This window comes from Chlamydomonas reinhardtii, chromosome 16, assembly GCF_000002595.2.
Source record: "Chlamydomonas reinhardtii strain CC-503 cw92 mt+ chromosome 16, whole genome shotgun sequence".
Classification (NCBI taxonomy): domain Eukaryota; kingdom Viridiplantae; phylum Chlorophyta; class Chlorophyceae; order Chlamydomonadales; family Chlamydomonadaceae; genus Chlamydomonas; species Chlamydomonas reinhardtii.
Window position 1 is genome coordinate 7,375,127 of NC_057019.1, and position 19,412 is coordinate 7,394,538.

General features: G+C 64.8%; 4 protein-coding genes across 6 annotated transcripts; all 4 read right to left on the bottom strand.

Moving 5' to 3' along the window:
* Positions 1-290: 290 nt before the first annotated feature.
* On the bottom strand, positions 291-4,328 carry CHLRE_16g685165v5 (uncharacterized protein). Of its 2 annotated transcripts, none has more exons than XM_043071531.1 (7): positions 4,114-4,328; positions 3,845-4,011; positions 3,224-3,721; positions 2,745-3,019; positions 2,284-2,437; positions 926-2,009; positions 291-686 (listed from the first exon to the last, which is right to left on the bottom strand). In XM_043071531.1, exons 2-7 carry the CDS (start codon positions 3,981-3,983, stop codon positions 599-601), a joined length of 2,238 nt encoding a protein of 745 aa, XP_042916275.1. In that variant the 5' UTR covers positions 3,984-4,011; positions 4,114-4,328; the 3' UTR covers positions 291-598. The 2 variants fall into 2 exon arrangements, with proteins under 2 accessions (XP_042916275.1, XP_042916274.1); XM_043071532.1 differs by having other exon boundaries at positions 3,845-4,007; positions 4,114-4,323.
* Positions 4,329-4,463: 135 nt separating this feature from the next.
* CHLRE_16g685277v5 (uncharacterized protein) lies at positions 4,464-8,743 on the bottom strand. The gene is made up of 12 exons (XM_043071536.1): positions 8,461-8,743; positions 8,035-8,227; positions 7,668-7,734; positions 7,401-7,450; positions 7,147-7,239; positions 6,743-6,893; positions 6,398-6,495; positions 6,051-6,145; positions 5,752-5,872; positions 5,398-5,625; positions 5,185-5,262; positions 4,464-5,045 (listed from the first exon to the last, which is right to left on the bottom strand). The coding sequence occupies exons 1-12, from the start codon at positions 8,544-8,546 to the stop codon at positions 4,989-4,991; spliced, it is 1,317 nt and encodes a 438-aa protein (XP_042916276.1). The 5' UTR covers positions 8,547-8,743; the 3' UTR covers positions 4,464-4,988.
* Positions 8,744-9,298: 555 nt separating this feature from the next.
* CHLRE_16g685389v5 (uncharacterized protein) lies at positions 9,299-15,078 on the bottom strand. The gene is made up of 11 exons (XM_043071538.1): positions 14,703-15,078; positions 14,354-14,418; positions 14,117-14,164; positions 13,751-13,834; positions 13,320-13,415; positions 12,992-13,087; positions 12,709-12,772; positions 12,441-12,455; positions 12,062-12,215; positions 11,726-11,888; positions 9,299-11,568 (listed from the first exon to the last, which is right to left on the bottom strand). The coding sequence occupies exons 1-11, from the start codon at positions 14,797-14,799 to the stop codon at positions 10,084-10,086; spliced, it is 2,367 nt and encodes a 788-aa protein (XP_042916277.1). The 5' UTR covers positions 14,800-15,078; the 3' UTR covers positions 9,299-10,083.
* An 84-nt stretch (positions 15,079-15,162) lies between these two features.
* CHLRE_16g685501v5 (uncharacterized protein) lies at positions 15,163-19,258 on the bottom strand. 2 transcript variants are annotated; one of them, XM_043071542.1, is made up of 5 exons: positions 18,562-19,258; positions 18,304-18,432; positions 17,963-18,080; positions 17,582-17,686; positions 15,163-17,286 (listed from the first exon to the last, which is right to left on the bottom strand). In XM_043071542.1, exons 2-5 carry the CDS (start codon positions 18,424-18,426, stop codon positions 17,231-17,233), a joined length of 402 nt encoding a protein of 133 aa, XP_042916278.1. In that variant the 5' UTR covers positions 18,427-18,432; positions 18,562-19,258; the 3' UTR covers positions 15,163-17,230. The 2 variants fall into 2 exon arrangements, with proteins under 2 accessions (XP_042916278.1, XP_001698861.1); XM_001698809.2 differs by having other exon boundaries at positions 18,848-18,959.
* Positions 19,259-19,412: the final 154 nt, after the last annotated feature.

Genomic DNA, 19,412 nt, shown 5'->3' on the forward strand with positions numbered 1-19,412 from the left:
TTGATGTCTAGTGGCGCCAGCGACGGTTGATGGCGTCAATGTGTCCCCTAGGCTAGCCTCCTTGCAAGCCCCCATCCGGTGTGCGCATTTGCTCGCTCTCGCACTTCGCAGTCTCGCTCTGTCATTGCCCCTTGTGCTGCTATGTGCCGCCCATGCTACGCACGCGGTGCCCCCCCTTATACCCACACAGCAAGCCCAGACAGTCGGCTCGTGCTGCCCAAGTCTGTCCCCAACTGAGCCGCAGACACTGGTGAGAGTGTGGGACTTGCGTACCTCAGTACCTGTGCCCTCGTGCCCACTGGTTACAGCACAAGCCGCAGCAGCTTGGCACAGTGGTCGATACATTCTCACATGCGACTGAGCTGATGAGCTCCACTCACTCGCCCGTACTTCGGCGCCGTCCACACCCCGAAAAGGAAGAGCGCGCACCATCGTAACTACCGCAGGACGCAACGTAGCCTTCCAGGACCGCTCCGCCAACTGCACACGGACCAGGTACCGGGGCGGGGTGCCGGCAACTCTGCACCCTCCCTCCCTACACCCCATTTCCCCCGCCTTGTTCAACACGCACAGCCGCCGCCACCGCCACAACGCGCTCTTAGCCGCTGGCGGCCGCCTGCGCCGCGCGCTGCTCCGCCGCCAACAGCTGCGCCATGACCAGGTGAGTGGCGGAGGCCACCACACGGCTGCGGCGTGCAGAGGGGGCGAGAGGGAGCGCGCAGAAGGACGGGAGGCATGATGGTTAGGACACGGCTGTTGCGAAGTGGCGCATGGCGCAGCAATGCACAGACGGGTGTGTGTCCACGCGGAGGGGCTGCGCAGCACTAGCCAGAGAGGCATCAAGTGTGCCGAAGGGGTGTGCGGCAAACAAGCACCGACGCATCGACTACATACGCCCGCCCCGCTGCCCCCTCCCCGGCCGCACCTGAAGTCTTCGCAGCCGCCAGTCAGCAGCCGCCCCACCACCTCAACCGTGTCGTGTCGGGGCTCGGGCAGCGGCTCCTCGCCCTCCCGCGCCGCCACTGCCTCTTGGGCGGCGCGCAGGAACAGATCCTGCCACGTGGGCTCTTGCGCCTCCACAACCGCCGCGTCGGCCGCTGGCGCCGGCGCTTCTGCCGACTCCGCCCGCACCGCCCCGTCCTTCCCCTTGCCCGAGTCCGCTCGCTGCTCGCCCTTGCCCTTGCCCGCTGCGGGTGCGGGCGGCGGCTCCGTCTTCTGGCGGGTGCGCAGCGCGGGGGCCTCTGGCGCCTTGGCGGCCTTGACAGCTGCGGCCGTTGCTGCTGCTGCTGCCGCGGCTGCCGCAGACGCCCGCCCCCGCGTTGTCCGCGGCTGTGGCCGAGCGGTGCTGGGCCCCGCGTCCTCCTGCTGCTTGGCCGGCGCCGCTTCCGCGGCTGCGGGCCGGTCCACGTCCATGGCATCCACTGGCGCCTCGGCGGTTGCTGCTGCTGTTGTTGCCGCTAGCGCTTGTGACGCCGGTTCACCTGCAGCTCCCGGCCCCGCTGTGTTGTCCTTGGCTGCTGCAACCTCCTCCCCAGCACCCTCCTTTTGAGCGGTTGTACCCCTTTCCTCCGCGGAGGCCCTTTCCGTTGTTGCGTCCTGCTTTGCAGTTGCTGCATCCTGTTCTGTTGCTTGGGATGTCCCCGCCTCCGGCTCTGCTTGTGTCCCCGTCTGCGGCTTGTCCCCGTCTGCCGGCGGCCCGTCCGCCGGCGCCATGTCCACATCCTGGCCGCCGCCTCCAGCCTCCGCCTCCGCCCCCGCCGCACCCGGTGGTTCGCTCCCACCTGCGCCCCCGCTCTCGTGGCACCCAGCACCCGGGTTCCCGCCATGGCCCCCGTCCTCGCCGGGAGGGTGCGGCGAGGTCCCTGGTTCACTCCCGCCGTCTGAGCCGCCGCCCGGCGCCCCACCACCGCCGCTGCCCGGCCCGGCGTCGCCGCCCTCCTCTTCCCCTGCTGGTGCCGCTGCCGGCGCCGCGGGTAAGGACGCGCGCTCGACAGCAATGTAGTACGTGCCTGTTGCACGACCGGACCGACGCATACACGTGTGAGTTACGCTTTGCAAGGTATGTATGTGCAACGGTGCAGGTACCTTCGGTCACACACAGCCCCGTGCCTACAGGGCCTACAGGGCCTCGCGCTTGATCGGCGGATGCGGAACAAAGGCTCACACACCAATACCGGTATCCCAACACCACGCCGGGCTCGCTCCTCCAGGCACTCCAACCCAGTCCCCGCCGCCCCTGCCTGCCACCCTCCCACTCCCCCTCGGCCTCCCCCGCAGCCTCACCGGGCAGGGTCCGCGCCACCATGACCTTGTCCCCCACCCCCACGTGGCGGGCCGCCATCCAGGGCGCCAGCGCGCCCAGCACCACGGCGCTGGCCAGCGAGGCCTCGGACGTGACGCCCTCCGTGGAGGGCACCACGGACAGCGCAAGCACCGCCTGCAGGTCGGGGGAGAAGGGGGGCGGGGCGGGGCGGTATGGGTGGAGCAGCGAGGGCCTGATGGGGGCGGAATCCCAACCTATTCCCTGCCCGCCAACCACGCTGCGACTCCCTGCGGCTGCAGCCATTGCAGGACACCCCTGCCAGCCGGGGTAATCCTCATCGCTCCGTGCCGCCGTCCATGGGAATCCCTGCTCCTTACAGATCCCGGACCGCCCTGCCCGCCCGCGCGCCGCCCAGGTGCCACAGCGCGGCCCCATCCACACCCGCACCCATTCCGCCCCGTCCCGCCCCAGCTGCACCCACGTTGACGACGCTGCCCTCCGGCTCCAACATGGACAGCATCATGCTGGCGGCGCAGGCGGTGCCCGTCACCGTCAGCCCCGCCACCGCCCCAAACACGTGGTCCAGGACCACGAAGCCGCCCTCGCGCATGCGTGGCGTCACCGTCACCTTGCACGCCGCCTGGCCGCCCGCGGCGGCGGCGGCGGCCGCGGCGGCCGCCACCTCGTGCGGGATACCCAGGCCCTGAAGCATGGCGCTGCCGCTGACGGCGGCGGTAGCGGCCGCCAGCGCCGCAGCTGGGTGCGGGCGAGAGAGGCAGGCAGCAGGGCAGCGTTTCTGCGTAAGAAGACACAGCCTAGCATACATGCATGCGTCGACAGGCAAGCCCCTGTGCAGCATGCCATCCTTTCGTATGGCATTAAGACGTAGCCCCGTCCATTCCAGCCAGCTCCAGGACCCACACACTACGCACAAGACAGTCGGCAGCACAGCTGGCTCACCCGCTGTGGACGAGCCTGCGCCACCCGCAATGAGTGCCGAATGCATCTCCGCCGCACTCTGCAACCCCATCCGCTGCTTCTTCCCTCGCCCCGTGCTCCGCCCACGCCCGGCAGCGCCGCCGGCGCCATCCTCGTCCCCGCCCTCATCCGAGCTCTCGCCCTGCGCGCCTCGCTCCCTGCTGTTGCGCTTCTTGCGGGCGCGGGGGCCGTCGCCCGGCTCGCCGGAGCCCCGCGCGCTGGGCAGGCACAGGTTGCCCTCCACGGGGTCGCCGACCGGCTCCGTCACGAACCAGTGCACCTCGCCGTCGATGGTTTTGCGGTACCAGGCCACGTGTTTAGAGTCGGGGTTCATGTTGATGCTGTTCACGAGCGCAGTGGCGCCGCTGATGCGCCACTTGCCCGAGGTCTGGCCCAGCCGGATGCCATCAAACTGGATCATGCGCTCCGTGCCCACCGGGATGCTCATGATGGTCAGCAGCATGTCCTTGGTCTTCGCGCCTGCACGGTTGCAGTGAGGCGCGTGTGTGTATCGTGCGAGCGTGCCACCCGGCTGGCTGGCCCTTGTTAGCAACCCTCCCACACCATCCGCGCCCTGACCCCTCCCCCACATGCTCAGCTCACTTTCAATGAGCTCTTCCGGGAAGGCAGCATTGATGATGGCGTTGGAGGGGCGCAGTTCATTGCGGTGCCAGCGCATGTTCCCGCAGAACTCCGCATCCGGCGGAATGCCGGGTGGCACCTCAGGTGGATCACCCACCATCCTTACGGTCCGCCGCTAGCCCAGCTGCCTGCAAAGGAGCGCCGTGGCGAGAAGATTCAGGTCATTCGGTTTCCCGCCGTGCATGTCAAGGATTACAGGTTTGCAGTTCATCTGATGAGACATTACATACACGTGCTGCTGGTCGCCAGCGGCTTTTTTGCAGGTCCAGTACTGCCGCGGCAATCGCTGACCGAGGTGGGCTAGACGCCTAGAGCTTGATGCTGCACTGCGTAATATTGTTTTGTATCAGTTGCTTGTATGATCTCCACCGTGGGCAGCAGAAACACGCGACTTTTGGCGGAGTTCGCTTCCTTCAGCTGGTCAAGAAGTTCTTGGATGGTATAGTAAAGCCCTCCAGCAACAGTTTTGAAGCCATCTCTGCGATGCGTCAAACGACTCAAACCCTCGGGTCATGGCGCCATGGGGAATGGCGCCCTTGCTGGCCCCCCTCGCCCTCGCCCTCAGGAGGCGTGGAGGGTTCTCGCATTTCGCATCTTGCACCTGGTAATGCCGCACCAGGACTTGAAGTGACGGTGTTTGGCAGTGGCTGGGTGACAGGATGGCTTGCAGGCAGCCCGGGCAAGGAGGGCCGGTTCCTGGCGCCTATCCAGTGCCCTGCCTGAACCCTGTCCCATCACACATCCAGTGCCCCTGGGGCAACCCCTGACCCCCCCCCCGACTGCCGGCCACGTCCCGTTCTCTGAACGCTCCACATACGAAGCGTTGCACTCTGCCTGCTGGAGCCAGGCGCAGCACAGGCCTGACCCTCCGTACTCCTCCAAAGTTCTCGCACAGTCGCCGCCGCATCATGTGCATGGTAAACACGCATACTCTACCGGCTTCCTGCAACTACGCAAGACCCCTGCATCGAATTCATGCCCCACCCCATTGCCGCAGCCGCCATACTCCAAACAGTCGGCGGCAGCGACCACCCGGCGCATCCCTCCAAGACCGACCCAAACAACGCCACAAGCTCCTCCGCTGCTCCGGCACAGGGTCGGGCCGCTAGATCCGGACGAGGTAGTCTCCGCTCTTGCAGAGCTTCCGCACCCACTTGTCCACCTGCAAGCAGCGCGCCAGGACAAATGATAGCACTGAATCTCTGAACAGATAGGGCAGTCCACCTTCTGGACTCGTGGGGCATATCGTATGCAGACAATGGCACGGTATCCCGGCCCTCAGGCGCCACAGCGCCCCTCACCTTGTACGCGCTGCCCTGCTTCCGCTCCACCACGCGCAGGTACTGCACCCGCAGCCCGCTGGCGCCCAGCATCGGCACCTGTCAAAGCAAGGACGGCAACGGGTGCGTGCGCGGTGAGTGTCTGTGAGCCTGCCAACACCCATGAACGCCGCCCGGCACACGCAGCGCCCTCCAGCGGCTCCATGTGCCGCTGGCCACGCCCGCACCCCGCACCTGGAACTGCATCTGGATGGGCGGCCGCCCCCACGCCTTCTTCTCGCGCGTGGACGCCACCAGCGTCACCTCGGCGCGCAGCGTGTGCTCCGCGCCGCCCACGAACTTGGACATCTTCCATACCAGCGCCTTCTTGGTGGCGTCGTACTTGGCGCGCCCCGCCGTCACAAGCAGCTTGGCGGAGGCGGTGTTGTCCGGCACCGGCACCAACACCACCACAGGCCCCGCCTGTGCGGCAGGAGACACCACAGCATTCAACGCCGAGGAAGCTGCCGGTTCGTGCCTGCCCAACCCAACAGGATTCGCAGGTTCCGTGCTAGGTGCAGCAGGCACGCGCGGCAGCCTGGTACGCACCTGCATCTTGTTGGAGAAGGTGGAGCGGACACTGACGTTGGCCTCCAGGCGCGTGCGGCCCACCTCGCTGATGACCGGCAGCACTTTGAACGGCAGTGTGATGCCGTCGTTCACACGGTACCTGCGCGCAGGCGAGCGTGGGGCAAGTCAGGTCAATGCCATTTGCTCGCAGTGTAACGCGCTGCGGATCCGTTACGAAGCTAACGTTGTGCCCGGCCTCTTCTGCCGTGCGTGGCTCTGGCCCCACGCACGGCAGAACCAGCAACACTTCTGCCCCGGTGCCACACCGCCCGCCTCACCGCATGAGCTCGAACTCGCCGTCGGGCGGCACGAACGTGACCACCTTTTGCGACTCGTAGGCGCCCAGGTTGACGCACTGGTGGAAGGTCGCGTCCTGCAGCACCGACACACGGCACAGAGACAGATCAGACCCATGCAGCCCTGATGAGCGCTATACGGTCGAAGCATCTGCCTCTTCTATGCAGTCCACAGATGCTGGGGTGCGGTGCCGTTGCCGTAAGTTCCCCAGACCCCCACTACTGTCAAGCACGCCGCACGACGCCTCCCTGCCTAACTCAAGTACCCAACCACTCCCGCCTGCTGACTCCCTCCCACATTGACACGTGGCGTGCACGCTTGCACGCACCTGCATCTGGTCGTTGAGCCCCAGCCGCAGCTCGGGCATGTCCGACAGGAAGCACTTCATCTGGATGCGCCCGACCACATCATTGCGCAGCACCGTGCCTGTGGCGGTAGGATGATGACGGGGGCGTTACCGTGAGACGTTACGGAGCATTGCTGACCGCACACTTGCCCCGCGCCGTGTACGCCCCCTCCGCAAGTGACCCGGCACTCATACCATCGTACTCGTCAGTTCATCCCGCTGTAGTCGACCCCAGTGACCTGGCCCTGCTCCCGCGCAGCTCCCGCCCTCCGTGCGCCCCTGTGGCCCACCACATCCCTCTGAGGCTGCCGCCTCCCGCGGCCCCACCGTTCTGGCTCATGAGCACGTTGACCTGCTCCACGATGTCCAGGAAGATCTCGTTGCGCTTGTACTTGATGCCCTCCCGCCGCCAGCCCACCGCGCCAGTCACCGCCAGCGTGGCGTTGGCCGCCGCTGCTGCCTCCTTGGCCTTCTTCGCCTGAGGCGGCACGTACATACACACCGTACTTCCCCGTCAGAACCCCAATGAGCTGCTTGCCGCTCCCCCCCTCGACAGTGCCCCTCGCTCCTCGCCCGCAGCGCCTATGAACGCCTGCCTTCATTTGCCCAGCACAGCGCTTTGCAGCTTGCTATGTTGCGGGCCATAACGTGACGCCCTGGCGCCTGCGGACTAACAGCACATATCGCCACCCCAACGCCTCTAGAAGCCCATGCGCGCGCCAGCGGCTCACCGCCGCCTCCGACGCTGATGTCCCGAGCAGCCCGCCTTCCGACTTGTAGCCCTTTTGGAGGATGAGCGTTTTGAGGATGGCCGGATCCGACATCTGCGCAGCGTCCGGGGTCCACGGCCAGTGGAACAACATCAGCAGAGAGCGCGGGCACGTCAGGCACGTTACCCGCCAGCAGCAGGCAGCTTTGCCCGGGCTCTCGCCACATCAACCCCCACAGGAGCCCGCGGCGTGCCCATGTGCCCCCCAGCACGCACCTGCGGGAGCCCGTAGTCCATCACCTCGTCGAGCAGCTCGTACATGAGCACTGCAGGGGCGGGGTGCCATGCAGGTTGCGAGGAGTGAGACGGAGCGGTGGGTCACATTGGTCAGGGCGCGGCAGAGCGGTGGACATGACCATGTGCAGTCGGTGGTACCGCACGGTGGTACCGCCTGACCCACATTCCCCAGGCGCGGTTCGGCGAGGCCGCAAGCTCTAGAAACAGCATGTGCAAGTTGCTCATCCAGTCTGTTTCAGCCCTCACCGAAGTTGGAGCGGATGGACGACTCATTGAGGTCGCCCTCGAAGTAGGATTGGAACAGCGACACCAGCTGTGCAGCGGAGAGGCGGAGCGCGTGGGGTCAGGTGCCGTGAGCCACGTGCAGAGAGGTGTCTCCTATCTCTGCAATGCCCCGCTGATTGCCCCCGCACTGTCTCTGGTATTAACAATAACCGGGGGTCTGCAATCCACGCTGCAATGCCAACAGGAGGCAGGCTACTTTGTGCTGGCACCGCCATACGGTCCCCAGCTACACGCAGCTCACCCCTACCTCCGGCAAGAGGAAACAGCTCTCCCCTGGCTCCCAGGACGCCTTTCCCTGGCTCCCACGACCCCTTCTCCGGCCACCTACCGAGGTCATGAAGCGGAACGACAGCATAGCGTTGCCGTTACTCCGAGTGAGCATCAAGACATAGATGTCCGAGTGGCGCAGGTACATGAACGTGACCGAGCCAAGCGTCCGGATCGGTCCAGACTGGCCTGGGTTGACGGATTGATGCTGTGCATTCAAGATGCGGTCGCGGAAGCTCTCCGCGATCTCCCGGCTGTGGCACAGGGTTCCGATCGTTGAAAGGGTGCTTTGAGACCCACTGGCAGCAGCGGTGGCCAGTCAGACGCCACTACCCGGCCACCACGCGTTACATCATGTCCACAAATGCATTTGCTCGCAGCATCAGGGCTCCAGGCCCCCAAACTGCCCTCCCCGCGCTGGAGGGAAACTCAACATCCGTTTCTCTCCGCTTGGGCCCCATGGTACCGAAATCGTTCTGCTACTTACTCTACATCATCCTTGTACTTTCGCTCAAGCAAGATGTCGCCCCGGAGGTTGAGGAAGTAGATGGCAGAGCACGCTGAACAAGCCATTCTTCTGCCGCTCTCCCGCTCAGCTGTTCCTAGACGTAAGCTAGCCTAAGCAAGAAGAATGTCAAGGGTGTAGGGCAGACATGTCACCTGCACCTTTGCTTAAAACAGGTAGCTCGGGCAGAAGTTGCACAGGCGTGAAGGTGCAAACGCTCGGTTAAGTGATGTCTGCGATGTCAGCGAGGAAGTATGGTGGTTTAAGTATGCCAGGGCTGCACATTAGTCTGAAGACCGAAGGGTGTTGTGCCACGGCACCGGCATGCACACTTGCATGCAGGTGCATGCACAGCCCTGCGGAGGCGTCAGGCACTCAGGCGCGAGGGAGCCCGGAGCCGTCCGGCGGCATCGGCAATCAGTCATAAGCCCGTGTGCTTGCAGTATTTGGGCTGAGCCCGCCGAGCGCAGCAATTCAAGGGCGCGAAGCCCCCCCCCCCAAAACACCTCTGCCCGTGCGTGCGTGCGGGCATGCGTCGGCACCAACCTCAATGCTGGGGCAAACAACGCAGTTTGGACTGGACATTTGTAAGGTACGTGAATGTGGGCTGTGCTTTCCAGCCACGCTGCTGCTGGCCACCCCAAAATACCCGGGCACTCGCGGCTGGACGGGACGCGGCTGACACGCGGCGGGCGGTGCCTGTACGAACCGACGGCAATGTCCGGGAATTGAAACCTTCGGCCTCAAACCTTGCGCCAACGTGGCGTGGGCGCAGCCCATTCTTCCGGTTTCCCTTGAGACGTAGAGCCGTGTTCCTCGCCTAGCGCTTGTCTTACACACGAACGAACGGGCCTCCAGGTACAGCCCTTCATCCATACACCCACCCCGCTGCTTGCGCCTTCAAGTCCTGCCACCTTGACCTAGCCGTGCAACTCATAAGGCCAGCTTTAGACTCCAAAATGCACGGCACGCGTCGGCACTACACCGGCATCGGTACCCTGAAAATGTTCAACATCCTGCGGTCCAGGGTCCAGCGCAAGCGTGAACCGCGCACCAACTTGCACATGCAGCCCCACGGCTCGCGGCTCTGGCTAGCACCGTTCAAGCCTACGCCTTATTCGCGGCAAGTAAGGCACCTACAGGGGTGCACATTGACGGCAACCCCATCCAACTGCCGTCTGCCTGCTTTCCGCTCTGTGCGGGATCAAGCCCTTCCATGACACAACACCCGAGTGGTGTGGCTCCCGACCCCCCAACATGCATACGTTCTCGTGAGTCGCTGCGAAGCCTTCACGACTCCACCTGGGTGACGCCTCATAACCAATGGTCATTCCACTACTGTTACCTATTGGGCTCGGGCACATGAAAACCCCCCCTCCAACACACACGCTCCCTGGCGCCGTCCGTCTTGGTAACTCTCACACAACCCCTCCATGAGCCCATATGGCCACTACTGCTACCATTCCGCCACCGCTCAATCCCACGACGGCCCATCACTTGATTTCACGAGCACGGGCGTAGCATGCATCCGGCAGGCTCCCACCTCCCCAGGCCCCAGGCCCCAGCCACATCATCACCACACTACACATCACAGTTACAGCCTGCTCACATGACGTCCAGCTTCTTGCGGAAGTAGGCACGCATCTTGGCCAGTGGGCCCTTCGGAGCCGCACCCGCACCCGCCGCCCCGCCGCCGCCGCCCGCCGTCGCCTGTTGGTCCTCAGGCCCCGCGCCGCCATCCGCTGCCGCAGCCGCCATCGCCGCCTGCCTGCTTTGCACCGACAAATCCGCTTCCATGGCACAGGCGCCGTCACCCCCGGCGGCGCTCTTGCCCCAGCGGACGGCGCGGAGGCCGGCGCCGCCGGCGCTGCCGGCTTCCGCATCGCCCGTTCCGCCAGCGCCGCCGATGTCCTCATCACCCGAGCCACTGGAGCTGCGGCGGGCGCGGGAGGTGGCGGGCGTGGCGGCGCCGCCGGTGTGGTTGTGGTGGTTGTGGCGGCTGCGGTGGGTGTGCGGGCGGTGGTGGTTGTGGATGCGGTGGTGGTGCGGGCGGCTGCTGCTGCTGTCAGCAGGCACGCCATGGCCCGACGTGTGCTGTGCGGGGCCTGGTGTGGCTGCGGAGCTCGGCGCAGCGGCGTGCTGCCGCGTGTCCACCTGCCTCTGCTTCTGTGGCTGCTGCTGCGGCGGCTGCGGCTGTGGCTGCTGCTGCTGCAGCTGCTGCTGCCGGTCGTCGTGTTGGTGGTGGTGACTGCGCAGCAGGCAATGGCCGTGGTGGTGGGCGTGGTGCTGGCGTGACGCCGCCGCCGCAGGCTGCTGCTGCTGCTGCTGCTGCTGCTGCCGCCCGCCGCTCACCTCGCTCATGACCACGTCGCCGCCACCACCCACGGCGGTCGCAACGCTGTCAGCCTCCGACGGGCCGCCGGACGACGATGGCGAGCTGCTGCTGCCACCGGGGACGGTGCTGTGGATGGTGGGATGCACGCCCGCCACGTGCCGCATCGAGCCCGCCGCTGCTACAGCCTCGTCAGTCGTGGAGGTGCTACTGCCGGCATCCCACAGCACCACGCCGCCTGCGGCGGCGCCGCCACCACTACTGGCGGCCGTAGAAGCGACCGCAGGCCGCTGCATGCCGTACAGGCGGTGCTGACCCATGGGCGACGTCGGCGGCGGCGGTAGGGGAGTGCTGCTGCCGACGGCGGCCGCGGCCGCCACGGGACCGGCGGGCGCGGCGGCGAAGGCGGTGCCGCCGCCTGGGCCCGAGCGCTGGTTTCGGGAGGACTCGGAGATGGGCGCCAGGTTGCCGTGAGGGCCGGTGCCCATGGGGCCGGCGCCGGTGCTGGTACGGCCTGCCGCCGCCAGCTCGCGGTACTCGCGCAGGTCAATCCACTGCTCCGGTCCGCCGCCTTCCTCCCACGGCTGCTGCGGCGCCTGCAGCGCGAAGCCGGGCGGCGCAGTGCCGGCGGCTGCCGCGGCCTGCATCTGCAGCTGCTGCATCTGCAGCTGCTGGCGGTGCTGCTGCTGCACCTGCTGCCGCACGCGAGCCGCGTACTGGCTGGCTGCGGCGGACAGCCACTGGTTGTCCACCAAGTCCTGTGGGCATGGAGGTGTGGGGTGGGTGTCTGGGCGTTCGGCTGCAGACCGGCGTAAGCAGTCCGCGGTCCAAACACGCGCCTACAGCTGCACACGGCGTGTGCGCGCCTCACCAACTCAAGTTTGTGCACATGAACACACGCACACGCTTACGCACCAGTAAGCTGCTGCGGCGCTCGGGCCGCGGCTGCAGCAGGCCGGCAATGAGCTCCGCGCAGCCGCGGCTGACGTTGCCGGGCAGGGGGCGCACGCGGCCGGCCAGCACGTTGGTGACGGTGGCGGCGAGGTTGTTGGGGTGGGCCTCGTCCTCGAAGGGGTACCTGCGGAGTGCGGGTGCGGGTGCAAGCAGGGGGAAGGTGTGTGTGGGTGTTCGGGACATGAAGGCAAGAGGATGGGGCGGGAGGATGCGGTGATGATGGCCCAGTGCTATATCTCTCACGCACACACACATACACACACACACGCACATAACCCCAACCATGACCCCCCCCACCTGCCGGTGACCAGCAGGTACATGAGCACGCCCATGGCCCACGCATCCACACGCCGGGCGTCGTACGGCAGAGGCGGTGCGTGGCCGCCGCCGGGCCCGCCGCCGCCCACGCCGCCGTCGTATGCGGCCAGCTGCTGCTGGTGAACCAGGATCTCTGTGTGGGGGGTGCAGGTGTAGGTGCGAGCGTGCGGATGCTGAAGTGGCGGTGGTGAAGCGACGCAACTTTGACTGCGATCCATCCGATCTTCCGGAAGAGTGTAGCAGAACGGTAGCTTGGCACGATGCCGGCATTGTGGCTCTCGCGGTCGTCTGGCCTTGACACACCCGACTTGGCCCCGCCCACCGCCCCTGTCTCCCCGCCACACACACACACACACACCTGGGCTCATGTAGTCTGCGGGTCGGGCAGGGGGCGCCACAAGGGCACGCATGCAAAGGGCACGAGCAGTGGATGGGATGGAGTCAGTAAGGCGCCACAGCTTCAGGCGCCACTAGCAGAAGGAACACAGCACGCATGCAACCGCCCTCAGCAACCAGATTTCCTTTAACTACCCGGGCCACCCGAGCGACACACCAGCCCCGGCCACAAGTTTACATCTCGAGCCCCCACTGGCTTGCCGGCCCTCCCCTCCGCACCCCACACCCACCCGGCGTCCCCACGCCCAGTGTCCTTGCCGACGCCAGATGCTTGGACAGACCGAAGTCGATAAGCTGGGGGTATGGGGTGGGGCGGGGCGTAGGCAATGAAGCCGGGCACGCACGGGACCCCTCCCTGCGCACGTCCTAGTTCGCCGCCAGGCTCTCGACATTTTACCCGCATCGATCACAACACACACACACACAAAAACACACACTCACAACACAGCATACACAGCACACACACGCGCACAGCACAACCCACGCCCCAAAGCCCCCCCCCCCCCCGCGCACCTTGAGCTGCATGTTGGCCCGCTGCACCATGCAGTTCTCGGGCTTGATGTCGCGGTGGCAGAAGCCGTTGGCGTGCATGAACACCAGCCCGCGCAGCTACAAGGGTGGGGCGGGCGTGGCGGCAGTGGGGGCTTGCTCCAGAGCACCCAAATAGTGCATGCCAAACCCGGGTTGCAGCGTCTACGGCAAAGCATTGGAACTGTGGCAGTGCATTCGTTCTGCGGCTCCTCTCCTCCCATCCTCGCCTCTCCCTCCTCTCCCTCCTCTCCACCCTCCCGCCTCGCTCCTCCCCGTCCGCTTGCTCGCCCCGCCCTGCCTCCATCCTTACCGCCTGTGTGAAGTAGAAGGCGGCCATGTCCTCGGGCATGCGGCCGCCGCACTCGTTCAGCAGGTCCAGCAGGTCTGGGCCGGAGATCAGCTCCCACTGCAGGCAGCAGGGCAGCGGAGACAGGGGGAGGGGGCAGTGGAGCGAGGGGGCGGGGGTGTGACAGGCCGGCAGGCAGGATCACAGCAGGATCAGGGCTGGAGAGCAGTGGGTGCTGGGCAGTGGGCGCGGTGCTGGGCAGTGGGTGTGGGGGCTGACGGCGCTAGAGCGCCACAAGACGCAGCGCCACCCTGCCTCCCTGTGTCCTCCATCTTCACGCATTCTGCGTCCCCATCTGCGCCCCTCATCTCCCCCTCCGTGGTAGGTAGGTCGTGCCGCCACCCGCCACCCGCCCTCCCGACACCAGCAGCTGCCCACCGCCACGCCACACGCACCACAATGACCAGCTGCTGGCGCTCCGCAAACACGTCCAGCAGCCGCACTATGTTGTCGTGGGACACACTGCTGCTGAAGGTGATCTGGAGAAGAGGATGGAAGGGGTAGGAGCAGGAGGATGAACAAGTATGTGGAGTGGTAACCGCATTCGGGGAAATACGGATGTCTAGTGCGTGGGTGCGGGATGTGGGGTATGGGACTCCGTGCGTCTGATCGGCGCAGATTGAGTGGGATGGCTAGGCTGCAGGGGCTGCAGCAGGAGCGGCAGGAGCCTTCCATCCCCTACAATCCAGCACTGGCGGCGCCGGCTGCTACGTCCTAGTTTCCCCACTCGGCCCCGCCCCCGGCCCCGGCGCCCCCCTCACCTCGCGTTTGACCACCTTGAGCGGCACCAGGTCCGGGCCGTGCATCACCTGCAGCAGGTGGGTGGGTGGGCCAGCAGGGCGGGGCGTGTCAGGGAGCGGGGCGTGCCGGTGCGGGGTGGGGCGTACGTGTCAGCGCCAACCTCCTCAGCACCCGGTGTTACCCGCCTCCAACACGTACAACCATCCCCCAACCCCGGCCTGCTACTCAGGCCACGTGCGTGATGACAGCGCACGCACCTTGAGCGCCACATGCGTGTGTGTGGTGCGGTCCTCCGCTGCATACACCACAGCCGTGCCGCCGCCTGCGCATGTGCATGAGCAGGTTGCAGTGATACATTAAGCAGGTGCGGACGCGGATGGGAGGTCGCGTTCGTTCACGCAGGTGGCACCACCATGCGCATAACAGCACTGCTCGGGGCGGGCGAGCGGGCGGGCCGGTGGCCCAGCAGGGCGACCGCGGGCGGCGCGGCTGCCGCCGGGCAGCTGGGGCGTTCACTGTGAAACGTTGGTCTTCAGAGCTACGCCGCGACCTGCCGCCGGCCCCGGCACGGCGGCGGCAGTCGTGTTAATTAGCGTTGTTACTCACGGTTGAGCTCGCGCTCGATGCGGTAGCGGCCGTTGTTGAGCAGCGCGCCGCGCGGCAGCGCCAGCGGCTGCGCTTGGGCGTGATAGGCGCCCTGCATTGCAAGGCTAGCGCCCGAGCGCTGCTTAACTCGCCGGTGGCTGCTGTGCTGAGTTGCTGTAAGCTAAGCTAAGCACTGTGCTTGAAATGTGTAGCAAAGGGACACTGGAGTTCGAGGGGTCTCGCACGTGATGGCGGAGGTGTGTGGGCTTGGTTATGCTCTTCACTGTAGCTTGTTGCGGGAGACGTGTGAACTGAAGAGCGCAAACAGCAGAGGGAGGCAAAGTTATTGCAAGTGGCTGACCCACGGGTCAGCACTGGCGGAGTCCTTGTCCGTTCCTAGACACTCCGTTTGACGACTTGACAAGCTGTTTGTGCGTGACAGCGCCTTCTGTGAGTGTGTTTGCACCGCGCTGCACCCAGACCTTTTATATATTTATCCCGCCATCCACTCGCCGCCTTAAGGTTTGCTTCGGTGCTCCACGTTCACGCTGCGTTGCTCGCCCAGTCGACCGCTAGCCTGCGCCCTGCTCGCCCAGTCCCCTGGAGACACTCGCGCCATGTCGCCTGGGGCACTCGAGCCGTGTAGGTTAGCCGCCCAAGAACAAGCAGTTTGCATTGCATGAAGAAGCCGCACTTTCTACTTTCGCGGCGCTCCGCCACGTGCCGCCAGGCTGCCCTATCCCCTCAGCACAACTTTATCCCCTACACGCCACACTACGCCACCTCCTTGTCAATACCCTCTGCCAGCGTCTCCTTGTCTCCTGCCCAGAATGTATGTACGACACCAGCGGGAAGTGAGAGGAGCAAGGTTTGAGGATCCTAACTAAGCTGGAGAGCTCAATGTCGCGTTGCGGAGTCATACTGACAACCACGGATTGCCACGGATGTGTGGGTAGGAGGGGACGGGTAAGTCAACCGCATCGTGTCACAGTGGCTACTGGCAGGAAGTACATACCGTCTGCCGTGCCGGTTTAGTGGACCTGGGCAAGGTTGGCAGGTATGCATTCTGCTCGACACCTGGTGCTACGGTGATCAGTCAAAGTTCCAATCTTTCCACAATGGGAACGCGCATCCCTGTTGTCGTTTGTGGCATGCGTGGCTAGTCCACCCCTTGATATGTATCGCAAACCCCTTGTTCGACCAACACATGCTCTCAAGTGCGGACGGGCAGCACCCCACCAGCACCCACCTGCGGCCCTGGCTCGCTAACGCCAGGCCTGCCCCCTTCCCACCACCACTCGGCTCGTACCTCTACCTACCGACGTCCATAAAATTCATCAAACTCAACCCATGCTCCGCCTCGACAACTCCCCTTGCAATCGGATGGCGCCTTCTGGCGCGCGTACATGTGTTGACAAATGCGTTGGATGAGCTGGATTATCGAGGTTCTCCTCAATCGGCAAATCAATTGGCGTTGTGTTCGACCACATTCCGGGCTTGGAGATCAGCAAGGCATCGTGGCGCTGACACCAACACCAGCCAACTCCACACCAGCACCATGCACACGCACACCGCCACGGAAACACGCAGGCAACATACAAAAATGCCCCCCCCTACACCGACTGCGATACGGGCGCCCGCAGCAAGGGCAAACCCCAGTTCAAAACTGGTTGCCTTTTCACCAACTGCTATAAGGTGAGCTGTAGCGCACACCGCGTCTGTGAGTGCTGGGGCCCCAGTAGGAATGTGTAAGCCCCACGCCCTCGTGTGTCTTGATCCGACATGCAAATCGTCGAGTTCCACGACAACACCAGGGTCGTGAGGAAACACAGGCGTGCATCATGTACAACCAGCACAACAACAGGTGTGAGCGCGCGGGATAGCTGGGGACGACGGCCGCACCTATGTAACAAGACTCGTGTCTAAACCACACAATATGCGACCGTATGTGCTGCAGCGCGGCTCTGCGCAATGCGCGCGTCTGGCCAACACTTCCACCCGGTCCAGCCTTTCGGGCGTATCAGTGCGCCAACAGCGAAACGCAGCCGGTTAGGGTATCTATCCGGGGTTCCTTCGAGCCGGCCCATGTGGCCGCATTTACCGCGCGGACGTCTCTGTTTTCCCCTGGTCTATTGGCATGTCACCTTTTGCCAGGTTGCCCAAAAACAATGCCCGGCGATGCTCCCGGAGTCAGAAACTATACGTGCTCTTGGCCGATAACTCCAGATAACTCCTATCTGATGATGCTAAATCGCACCGGCCTCTATATGAGCACAGGACGGCGGTCACAGCTTATCCGCGCCATGCCTGCATCGTAATCGACGGCGAATGTGAAGCTCGCCAGCCCTCACCTCGACGATGCCGCAGCCCACACACCGCCAGGCCGTTGCGTCGAAGAATGCCCTTCTGCATAGACGACGATATGCGGCCGCGGCGACGGCAGCGGCTGTACATCGGAGTGGCGGGCTGCGACGGCGGCAGCCACTGCGCCGTGCTACTGCCCTGTCGGCGCAGTAGCCACAGCCGTAGCTGCAGCAGCTGGCTGCTGCCTAGTGGGGATTGGGCTGCGCCTGCTGGCCAGTGCCAAACCATGAGTTCAGCAGGCCTGTGGCGGGGGAGGGGGGCAGGGGAGGTTGGGGTAGCGGCATGGAGTCAGGCGTCGCGACAGGAACAATAACAAGGTTCCGCGCAGCACGCCAGGGGCACCAAACGCACCGTCTACATCTCCATAGCTGGTAATCCCGCCGCCCTGGCACCTGCCCACGCACAGATTCCTCATGCTGCCTGTGCCGCCTGACCCCACAGGCCCTCCCGCCCGCGCGTCTCGGTCTGCCGCGCTTTCCCTCCCAAGCACTTGGGCACCACCACGCACGCACTCGCGCACTCTACGCCAAACTCACCAAACATGGAGTTGCCGGCGCGGCTCTCCACACCAATCTCCAGCCTTGTGTTGAGCGAGGCGGCGCGTTGCGGCCCGCCGAAGTGGTGCTGGGTGTTCACAGGCTCTGTGCGTGGGCGTGGGGAGGAAGGAGGGGAGGGAGAGGGGGCAGGCGGAGAACTGGTCAGCGGGAATTGGTGGAGCGGAGTGGAATGACTGCCCGGTGCAGGTTTTGAGGTTAGAAGGTGGTTGATTAAGGTGATTGATCCGTAGCACATTTAAACTCCGCAAGCGCGAACTGCCTCGAGGTGCAGGCGAGCACTACGGTCACACGTGCACGAACCCCAGCAGGCTGCCCCGCCCCTCCCCTCCCCTCCCTGCCCCTCGTCCTGACCCCGCTCACCCGCAGGGCCGACGTAGGTTTCCAGCATGGAGTAGGCTCCGTTGTCGACGCTGCGCGGGGCCTCGTGCGCGATGTCCTCCACATTCAGCTGCTTGATACCCACAGCGTCCGCGTAGCCCTGTTGCATGGGGGTGGCAAGGAAGGATAACACAAAACAATCGGCAAGCGGGTTGGTGCGTGGTGGAAACGCTACGCGCAGTGGAAGGGCAGCGGGCAAGGTGTAAAACTGGGTGAAGGAATGCGTGCTACAAGAATATCAGGTGGGGTGGGGGCAGGGCATGCCGCTGCGCCGCCGCGCCGGGTGTGTGGCTAGTAGGGTGGTGCGTGGTGGACGTCCGTACCAGGCGGTGGTGGGGGCGGCTGGGCAGGTTGGCGGGGGCGTCATCGCCCTTGAACCAGCTCGACAGCAGCAGGCCCACACCGCCGGCGCTGGCGGCGGCAGCAGCAGCACGCGGGGCGGCCATGGCTTTCTGCGCGCGAGGGTGCGTTCGGCGTACGTGAGGGAGCGAAGGGGCCGGCGCGCAGTGACTAGGGCATCGGGAGAGGGCGCGAGGCGGTCGGCTGGGTTCTGTGTGACGTGAACGCTCGGCTTTCGATACCTGAAAATAGTAATGCGCAGCCGACGACTGAGTCCCAAAGATTGTAAAAGCGAGACTAGGCAGCTAAACCCGAAACGTGACACCCGCTTTGCAGCTGAATGGTGTGGCTTGTACATAGACAGTGCCGGCAGCTTCTGTGTAGGCAATGAGCTGGCGCCGGTGCGCGAGGGGCCGCCGAGTCCATTCGCACGAGCGAGCAAACGTTGACGTAGGCCTCCGGCCCGCATCGGAACGCATGAGCGTTGGTCATTGATTGCGCTCTTTGATACCTCTGAGCCACTCACACCTTGTTTGGACGTAGGCGTTCTTGAACCGAAAAAAGCGAGTCTCAGTCAAGTCGCGGCAAGTAAGTGTAGATATCCTCTTGCGTGGGGGCGCTATTTTCGTACAGTATTTGGTTGAATCATACAGCGGGGGGAGCAAATGTGTAAAACTGGATGAGACCCGGGGAGCATCGTGGCAAAAGAGTGCACGAAGCGCCCCCTGTGCCTTTTAGTTTTACGCTTTTCCGGCGCGTTGTTACTCGGGAAGGCATGTGGCCCCTTTCGCAGGCTTCCACTGTCCGTATAGAGGCTTCAGTTACCCACCCAACGTGTCGAGCTCCCCGAGGGCTGTCGCTTTGAGCACTCTCTCAACGTGACGAGCGTTATGATAACCTCAACGCCAGAACAACTCGCTGTACGCTGCTGGCCCTTGCGAAGATGGGGGAACCGGCTCGGTGTCTACAACAGCATCGCTGGTACTGTGTGCGCCTGAGGTCCACGGCCCTGCGCGCAGCAAAGTGCCAGGCGGCAACCAACCGCCGCGTTGCGGGCAGATCTCGCCTTGGTCTCGCCAAAAGAGCTTGCGTG

What these genes read in the sequence shown, in the direction of transcription:
- CHLRE_16g685389v5 (XM_043071538.1), bottom strand. Translation starts at nt 14,799, where the DNA reads ATGCAGGGCGCCTATCACGCCCAAGCGCAGCCGCTGGCGCTGCCGCGC. An exon ending in TCAAGGTGGTCAAACGCGAG is followed by an intron (nt 13,835 to 14,116) that starts GTGAGGGGGGCG and finishes CCTCTTCTCCAG; the next exon opens with ATCACCTTCAGCAGCAGTGT. An exon ending in GCCAGCAGCTGGTCATTGTG is followed by an intron (nt 13,416 to 13,750) that starts GTGCGTGTGGCG and finishes TGCTGCCTGCAG; the next exon opens with TGGGAGCTGATCTCCGGCCC.
- CHLRE_16g685165v5 (XM_043071531.1), bottom strand. Translation starts at nt 3,983, where the DNA reads ATGGTGGGTGATCCACCTGAGGTGCCACCCGGCATTCCGCCGGATGCG. An exon ending in GGTGGCGCGGACCCTGCCCG is followed by an intron (nt 2,010 to 2,283) that starts GTGAGGCTGCGG and finishes GTCGTGCAACAG; the next exon opens with GCACGTACTACATTGCTGTC. An exon ending in GGCGGCTGCGAAGACTTCAG is followed by an intron (nt 687 to 925) that starts GTGCGGCCGGGG and finishes TGCACGCCGCAG; the next exon opens with CCGTGTGGTGGCCTCCGCCA.
- CHLRE_16g685277v5 (XM_043071536.1), bottom strand. Translation starts at nt 8,546, where the DNA reads ATGGCTTGTTCAGCGTGCTCTGCCATCTACTTCCTCAACCTCCGGGGC. An exon ending in CGTGCTCATGAGCCAGAACG is followed by an intron (nt 6,496 to 6,742) that starts GTGGGGCCGCGG and finishes CTACCGCCACAG; the next exon opens with GCACGGTGCTGCGCAATGAT. An exon ending in CCATCCAGATGCAGTTCCAG is followed by an intron (nt 5,263 to 5,397) that starts GTGCGGGGTGCG and finishes TTGCTTTGACAG; the next exon opens with GTGCCGATGCTGGGCGCCAG.
- CHLRE_16g685501v5 (XM_043071542.1), bottom strand. Translation starts at nt 18,426, where the DNA reads ATGGCCGCCCCGCGTGCTGCTGCTGCCGCCGCCAGCGCCGGCGGTGTG. An exon ending in GCCGCCCCCACCACCGCCTG is followed by an intron (nt 18,081 to 18,303) that starts GTACGGACGTCC and finishes CCCATGCAACAG; the next exon opens with GGCTACGCGGACGCTGTGGG. An exon ending in CGCCGGCAACTCCATGTTTG is followed by an intron (nt 17,287 to 17,581) that starts GTGAGTTTGGCG and finishes CCCCCGCCACAG; the next exon opens with GCCTGCTGAACTCATGGTTT.